Source organism: Anthonomus grandis, chromosome 17 (genome assembly GCF_022605725.1).
Source record: "Anthonomus grandis grandis chromosome 17, icAntGran1.3, whole genome shotgun sequence".
NCBI lineage: Eukaryota > Metazoa > Arthropoda > Insecta > Coleoptera > Curculionidae > Anthonomus > Anthonomus grandis.
The window spans coordinates 6,009,072-6,018,299 of NC_065562.1; the positions used below are offsets into that span (position 1 = coordinate 6,009,072).

Here is a 9,228-nt window from a genome sequence, read left to right on the forward strand (position 1 = left end):
CTTATATTCCAGGCATTTCGATGTGTGATCCAGTTATAGAAGAACATTTCCGTAGATCGCTGGGTCAAGATTATCACACTATATTTCCAAGCAAAGAAAAAGACACTCCAACCAAACCAGCACCAAAAGTAAGTATACTAACATTTGAGACTTTTATATATAGAAAATAATTATTTTTAACGCAATGATTGTTATTATCATTATTAACATAAAAACTTTGATACAAAAACATACAATTGTACTTAAAAAAATTGAGTTTTTTTATGTCAAAGCGCCTGAATTATTTGTTTGAAAAATCATACAGGGTGGGCCATTTAAGATTTAAAATTTATAATAATAATAATAATAATAATAATAATAATATAAATATCCTTTATTTGCCAACAAAATTGTATACAGGGCGACAAAGCAACGTCATACAAAGGAAGATCTAGCTCCCATAGGATACATTAATTTTTCTTATCTAGAATTCATAGAGGCAATAGCCTTATATAAACAAAATAACAAAATTTAAAATAAATATTCTAAATATCGAACATATGTTACAATTATTATCTAAAAGTAAAATTATAAAAACATTTAATCTGCATCCAGTGGTAAACAGCTTTTTTAAATTGGACTGTAGATTCTATGCTTCTAATATCAGCAGATAGCATCATATAAGCCCTGATGGCCATATAATGAGAACCCCTTTCATAGTAAGCTGAATTATGCAATGGAATGCGGAGATCGCTTCTATGTCGTGTAATCATAGTCACATCCTCAGCGTACATTGCCCAATTCTCAACAAACAAATCATTGTGTTTTTTCACGAATAACACCAAGGAAAAAAAGTATAAGGAGAAAAGGATGCGTATTTTTAGTTTGCTGAAGTAAGGTCTATACGAAGTTCTGTAGGTCAGGCCCAATAAACAACGAATGATACGCTTTTGCATCCTTTTTTTTTGCTCCTCTTACTGATCCCCAGAAACAGATACCATATTCGATGACCATAGATCGACTGTACCTGTCCGAAATAAAATAGGTGAAGAGATACCTCAGACACTACATCCCTTAATCTTCTAATATCAGAAGGGAACAGCTCAGGCAAACCATTGACATATAATAGGAAGAGCACAGGTCCCAGGATTGAGCCCTGGGAGGCACACCTCTTTCTATAATTTGGTGGGCGGAAAAACGTTGGTGAGCCGGAATGTGTCATACAAACTATTTGTTCTCTTTGATCTAGATATGAGCTGAGTAATTTAGATGCTGCATCCCTGATGCCATACCGTTCCAGGATGTCCAGCAGTAAAGAGTGGTCAACCGTGTCAAACGCCTTAGACAAATCGAAATACAGAGAAATGCCACTGTGGCTGGAGTGGCATTTCTCCCAAGATTCCCCATGATATATTATATTGCACTATAAATGGCCATTTCCATCGATCTTTTTATTATTGGATGGTGAGTTAAATAATTGATAACTATTTGTTAGATAACCCTTTCAAATACCTTCGATATGGATGATAATACGGATACCGGCCGATAGTTGACAATACTCGTGTTTTCTCCCTTCAGCAAGACTCTCATTGATCACATTGGAAATGGGTCTGGCTAAGTGAATCCCAAACAAGCTTTAAAACGAATATCGAAATTTCATCCAAGCCAGAGGAAAATTTATTTGGAAGGTTCATCAATATCTTAAAGATATCTTGAGAATTAACAGGAGAAATATGGTTGGATAATCATTATGCAAGTCAAGTATATTGGAGTTACAGCTTTGTTGATGGTCGAGAGTAAAATGTTGAGCAAATAATTCGGTGATTAAATCTGGGTTTTCAATGGACTGACCATCTTCCTTTAAAACAATATTGTTGCTAGTTTTATTTTTACCTGACTTAGATTTTATGATTGACCATGCTGATTTTATCTTGTTTTTTGAATTTTGGATTTTGTTATCATTTATAGACTTTTTATAAGAGAAGATGTTACATCGATATTGTTTCCTTTCACGTTTGTATGTAACGTAGTGTTCCCTAGAATTAGTATATTTGTACCAAACATAGAGATCTTTTATGTAGTTAGAATATCTTTTTATCTCTGGTGTATTCCAGGTTGGCTTCTTATTTTTCAACTTAGTTGTACATATTGGAAAAGCCAACTCAAAATAATAGATGAGAATACGAAAGAATTATATATTCCTTCAACTCCTTCAGCAGAATAGACCTCCTCCCATGCCTCAGACATCAGCATATTGTAAAATCGATTCATGTTGTGTGTCAAGAATTTTCGTCGCTTCACAACCATATCACATTCGGTAACCTCCATATGTCTCTTAAAAACAAAAATTTGAGGATAATGATCAGACAAATTAGAAACAAGGACTTCAGAAGATATGACAACAGTTGGATTTATATTTGTAAAGATGTTGTCCAACTGAGAGGCACATATATACATAAGCAGTGATTCTAGTGTTGGAGTTAATGTAAGGTCTGCATTAGTCCAAGCAAGGCCATCACGCCATGGTCATCAGGATTACTAAAGTTGAAATTAAAGTCTCCTGAAATAATAAAAGAAATGTTGTTATTATACATCTCATCAAGTAGGTTAGCAAGATTGTGGAGAAAAAATTGGCTGTTACCACTAATTTAAATCGGTTGTAAAAAAAAACTAGTGAATATTTTCCAAAATTCCGGTTTTATTGGAAATATAGGAATTTTTTAAGTTAGGAGTTTTTTAGGCACTAGCCTCACAATAGCCCATTCGATCAACCCAATTAACCAACACTTTTTTATTGTTTTGGTTTAAATCTCATCAATAGCAATTCATATCTTGCGTTTCAAATTTTCAATTATCTTTGGTTGGTTGGAGTAACATCTATCCTTAACGGCTTCCCACAAAAAATAGTCCAACGGGCTCAGATCGCAGCTCCGAGGCGGCTAAACGGCTTCGGAATGGCAACTGATTATTCGATTTGAGACTGAGCCCAAAAGTTCAACTGTTACGTTGTCTGTGTGGTAAGTTGCGCCATCCTGTTCATAACAAATATCGTCGATGCCATCCTCTTTAATGTTTGGAAACAAAAATTCGTTGAGCCGGGATCGAAAACGTTCGCCATTGACGGTAACGGTGGTTTCTTGGGCATTTGGACAATAAAATGGTCCGATAATGCCGCCAGATCAAAAACCACACCAAACAATTAAGCGCTAATGCGCATTAGCGAAACGCGATTTAAGTCAAAACGCATCTATAAACACCCGTTTTAGCGTTCCTAATATGTGGATGATTTTTCTGTAATGGCATAAAGGTTCCGTGTGTACGGGATTTTGTTGTGCTGTGGCTTATCGTGTTTTCGCCAAATTTAAAGAATTATATTTTTTTATTAGATATATTTTTATTTAATCTCCCCAACCCAAGTAATTTATCAATAAATTATTTAGGTTGGCAATAAAAAATATCTGGTTAATGTCAGCGTTAAAACTATCGTGTAAGCACATGCCAAAGCGTTCTTGGGCTAATTTGCATTAGCCGCTAATTCACAATAATGTCACGCGCAAACTTAGTAAGTGATTCGTTGTAGATGTATTGGCTTTTCAATTTTCACGCGTAGATTTTCCAAATTCCACAATTCTGCTTGTTGACTTAGCCTCCGATATGAAAATGAGCTTCGTCCGAAATGATGATTATTAGATATTTTCGGCCAAACGATCTTGATCGCAAATAGGCCGGATGGTTATGAGGCTTCAGTTCTTGCACAAATTGGATTTTTATCTGTTTATTAAGGTCTTTATGCAAAATTTGCCTCAGGAAAGTACGAGAAGTATTTAATTTCTGAGAACGATGACAAATTGAGAAGGATGGACGTTCACGCACGTTTTATCCACTGATGAACCAGTTTCACAAACTCTTTTCACAAATTTATCAGCAAACTGATTTGAAGTTCAATAACTTCTATCGATTATTTTTTCCAAATTTCTTACAGTTTGGATGGAAGACTCTTTTCAATATTTCCCAATTTTACTCGAGAGTAGAGCGTACCATTTTGTTAATGTTCAAACTTTTGACTATACTTTTGAGATAAACATTTTGACATTTGAGTGGCCATAGTTGAAATAACAGGTCGTTCAAATTCCAAACGCTAGATGGCCCACCCGTTACTTCAGAAATATATCTGCCATAAAATGGCATCTTTCTTAAAATATGATTAACATAACTTATGCTTTCATTAGATCGTTTTTATACACACTCCACAAAAATTATCGCATCACCCATTATTTTTTAAATATTGTAATTTATTTTCCGTCTTAAACAATTTTATTAATATAAAAAAATAAATTTCCATTAAATATGACTTTTGCAACAATTATTTTAAATCAGTTTTACGTAACAAGGCAAGAATTTTATGTAACGAAAAAATATGTACAAAAAATTACTTAACTCGATTAATACTAAAACAAGCTAATAAAATTTTACAAGCATGTATTGTCGCCCGTGGATCTGATTACAGCTTCCATTCGTCTTCGAAAGCTTCTAAACAGGATCTGAATGTACTGTTGTAGCATATTTTCCCATAAGTCATTAAGAACATTCTGAAGGGTATATAGTGTTCTTATTGGTGTCGGATGTTGTTGAATTTGCCAGTCTAGATGGTCCCAGATATGTTCAATCGGATTAAGGTTCGGGCTATGTGCAGGCCCAACTTAGGTTGGGAGTCTCAACATCTTCTACGTAGGTACTGCCGAACCACTCTAGCAGCGGGTGGACGAGCATTATCGTGCATTAGCACCGAGTGATCACCGATAAAAGGCATATAGGGCACTACATGAGGTTCTAAGATGTCGGTTATGTACCTGTCAGAGTAAATCCTTTTATCATCGATCATCGAAAGAAATTCCTCTACAAACCATGATAGACCCACCACCGAAGCTCTCCGTTTGAATAAAATTAACTTGATCATATCATTCACCACGGCGTCTACAGATATGATCATTACATATTCATAACTTCGCCTATAGGAATTATATATCGCGGTAGGTCTGGAAACGTTATGACAACATACTCGAAGCAGCGGACCCCGCCGAAGCCCGAAACCGAAATTAACCTTTCAGTATTCTTAAGGCGTTCAAGCGGGGATGCACTGCTCTGTGGCAAATAAAAAAAAATGTTTCGTTTGAGCCTTTGCTGCTGCCTGTCCTAACAGCAAAAAATAAACTAAAAACCGACTGCAATAATAAATATTGCAATAGTAAACATAAATTAACTAAATATTGGCAGGAAATTAAAAACAACCAAAAAATAACTACGTCCAAGACGAGAATTAATTATGGAGTGTTTTTCTATATCTAATATCGATTAATCGTAAGCTAATTAGTATAACAAAATAATATAAACTAAGCATAACAATAATATAAAATAAGCACTTTCATCAGAACCTTGAGGTCGATGTCCGGGTTGTATTGGAGCTGGGTCACATAACTCCTCCCTCCTCAAGTTCGGAAAACATGGGTAACTTTGTTTTGCGAAGAGGAATCCGGGCATCGGGGTGTTCTTTCTTAGGCTGCTTCTTCCTCTGCATATATTTCCATGAGCCATAAGCCATTGCACATAGGATGAGAATGGCTAGCATCGCTGTGGGGGTTATCCAGTGGTAATTTGTGGTGGAGGTTTCGATGAGATGAAGGTTGACTGAAGATAACGTTTTTGAGCTACAGCCAATTCTTCCAAGTTCACCTCTTCTAGTTGAAGGTTTGACATAGGAATTTTTGTGAGAATTTCGGTAGCTGCATCACATACTGAAATTCTGTTTTCTTCTCCTTCGCGTAGATTTTGTTCTCTATCTCGATAGGGCAGTCCGGTATGGTTATAATGCTGGCCTCTTTGATTTTGTGTAGTCCTTGTCGACATTGGCTTCGTATAATGGTTTCTCCAGATGGTATCGCAAGGATTTCTTCTCCGTTGAGACGGTGGATGCTTGTTTTCTTGTAGTAGACGTTTATTACCGGGCATTTGTTTATGGTTGTAGTTAGTAGTTGATATAGGCATGGATCGTCTTTGGATAGTGCATTTTGTTTACATACAAAAATGTCTTCTATTTGGGGGCACTCTTCTTTTGAAGTCCAGTAGTCGTTTTTCGCAAGCATAATATAAGGGTTGGATAGAGAGATTGTTTGGTTTAGGATAGGAATGGGGTATATTCTGTATAGTGTGAATTCTTTCGGAGAGGTAATTGGTGTGTGAATAGAAAATAAAACTATTTTATTTTTTATGATTACTTGAACTGATAAGAATTTGTAATAATTAATAGGTTCACCGAATTTTGGGACGTGATTTTCGCCATATAAATTTGTAATATTATTTATCATTTCGGTGACACAGCTTGGGTTTATTATTGAGTTATGCATTATGTTTGCATGAGCAAAGGATATTGCGTTTTCTATGTTATTTATAATTTGGTTTATGGTATTTAATTGAAACATTATGTTATCCAATATAAGGGATGCATATAAGATATTTGTTAGGTCTACTTCTAAACTTTCTAATATTTTTAATTGATTTGAAAGCGTTTTTTGATTATTCGTGAGTTCTTTAATGCTTTTCGTATAGGTTTCCATAACGCTGGTCATGATGCTGGTTATTGGCATAATATAATGCTCATTTTTGCGCAAGAATTGGATATGGTATTGTATTCTGGGGAGTATGAACAGAATTTCCGTGAGGTTTTGGCCTGAAGAAGCGAGTAATTACAATTATGATAAGGGTGAATCAAAGACGTTCTTGTCGTAATTTGTTTACAAGCCTACAGATACTTACTTTGCCAAATATTATGGAATTGCTTATTTTTGTGAAACTGAGTTTACACAGATTTGTTTTCAATTCGACTTTTCATAATTATTATAATATAATTCATATAGAAATGGTTTTGTTGTCCCTGTGCATAGATTACCTTTGTTTGAATAGAGCTTTGTCTATATGAGAATAAAACTTTTTAATAAGCTCTCTATATCTCCTAGGATCAAAATGATTAATAGTATTATATTTTATAAGCTTGAGGTTAAAAAGGTACTTCTGAAACATAATGTTAATAGTGTTGAAGAATTTTTAGTATTAAATCTAATAATTAAATTTAATATAGTTTTAAAACTCAGTTCGACTTTCAACCATTTTCTCAATCTCCATATTACTAACGACTGTTATTACTGAAATTATGGTTATTACTGAAAGCTACTATCTAGCTCCACTTTATATGTTTTTGGGAAATTTGTATTTTATTAACTTTAATTTATATTTTATTTTTAGGTTGCAACCAACCAGGTCATCGAATTCATGGGTGAATCAGGCCTAAGTGTGGACGATCACTTTGCAAAAGCTTTAGGCGATACATGGAAACAATTAAATAATAAGAAGGAAGAAATAAAAAACCGAGAAAGTGAAACCAACTTAGTGACAGCAAAAAATTGATGTACAATATTGTTAAACAAGAATGAATTTCATTAAAAATATAATACTATATTCCTCATTGTTAGTCATATATTTAAAATTAGAAGTATTAGAGTAAGTATGCTACTCTAAAATTATACAGATTTTTATTATTTCAATTACATACACACATCAAAGACTGCTAAGACATTTGTTAGATTTGAATTTAATCTATTTTTTTTTTTAATTAACCAACTTTTAAAAATCGTATTTTATGTAAAAACTACGCTATCACTAATTTTATTTACTGTTATTAATATTTTGTTATTAAAGTCTAAAAAAGTCCTAACCGAAAACGTAAATATTAAATTTTCATTTATAGAAAGGAATTATATTGGACAATTAGATAAATGGTCTATTACTCATTTTTTTATTGTTATTTTTTAAATATGGAGGAATTGATTGCAGAAATACAAAGGCACATATTCTATAAAATTTGAGATATTTATTTTGAATTTTACTTACATTAATAATTCTTAGAGAAGATTTTAAGAGATTTTAAAGTAATGCCATTCTTATCAAAATATTTCACACGATATTTGGTTTAAACGCCAGTAATATTTTATTAGTTTACTACACTTGTAGAATGATTCAGTTAATAATATTTCTAATATTGTTACAGTATTTTGCCATATTATTATATCCATGCTTAAAAATTAGATTTTCCTGACTTAACTCTTTCAGGCACAAGATTTTTTCCCGTTTCTAGTCCCATGTTGCACAGATACTAAAAGTTCTGATTTTTTAAATTTTCTCAATCATAATTGAACTAATTCATAAAAAATGAAAGATTATTATATATATTTTTTTAATGAAATGTCAGTTTGACAGATAATTGGTGGTACGAAATGTGTACCACCGTGCAACTTGAACTAAGGCTAGGAGGCAATTATGAAAAATAAAAAAAACGATTATTCTACAGAAAACCAGAAGTATTTTACTAATTGATAATCAAAATTAACAATATCTACTTTGTTTTGTGATATTCTTGAAAACAGAGTCTTTAGATTTGCCTAAGCATAACAGAACTTTACACACTGTACAAGACCATTCAGTACGAACTTGGTGGATTCTGGTACTACATCTGGCACATCTTCGTCTTGTAATTCTTACAGGCTGATGATCTGATGACGTGAAACGCACTTCGTCTGGCACTACTCTTTTTATTTTCTTGAAAGCTTCCGATTGCGTTTTATGATCTGCACTAAAACGAAAATCTTTTAGGGGTAACCTTTTTAGACCTCTTAGTCGATAGAGAGTGAACAAATTGACGACGCAGCAATCAATGAAATGGAAAAAAATTCTCATCCACCATTTTTTACTTTTACGATCTAGCTCATAAGATGATTTCATTTGGTCGAAACAGACCACAAAGTTCATGTTACTATTGTAGTCTACCACTAAGCCATAGGACAAGGAACAGGGATTTTACTCCAATCTTTTTGTTTTCGTCGCACAGAGCTTTTTACCGTTGGATTATGATAATTGGTCAAAATATGAACTGGTTTTTTGTCTTTCCATTTAATCAAACTGATCCCATCAGAACTTATTGAATAATGATATTCACCTTGCTTCAAAAGCTTATCTTCAGTCATTTTTGGAAGATGTTTTCTGTTCGACTGAACTGTACCACATGCATGAATGCCCCGTTCTTTGTGTCGTTTCCGGTGATTTTTTTGTTGGAGATCCTCGGTAGGTTTATTACCTTTTCCCCTAACGAATGTTATCACCACGTAGTCATCGGTTTTACCGGTATAAATATCAAAGTCATAT

The 9,228-nt window shown here is 33.6% G+C and overlaps 1 protein-coding gene across 1 annotated transcript in view; it reads left to right on the forward strand.

Annotated features, from left to right (window-relative positions):
* The window catches only part of LOC126746527 (uncharacterized), a 136,493-nt gene extending 128,940 nt beyond the window's left edge, over positions 1-7,553 (forward strand). The window contains exons 5-6 of the mRNA XM_050454838.1: positions 13-128; positions 7,276-7,553. Coding sequence (XP_050310795.1) covers positions 13-128; positions 7,276-7,437 — 278 coding nt within the window. The 3' untranslated portion in view covers positions 7,438-7,553. The remainder of the gene's footprint in view (positions 1-12; positions 129-7,275) is intronic.
* The last annotated feature ends 1,675 nt before the right edge of the window (positions 7,554-9,228 follow it).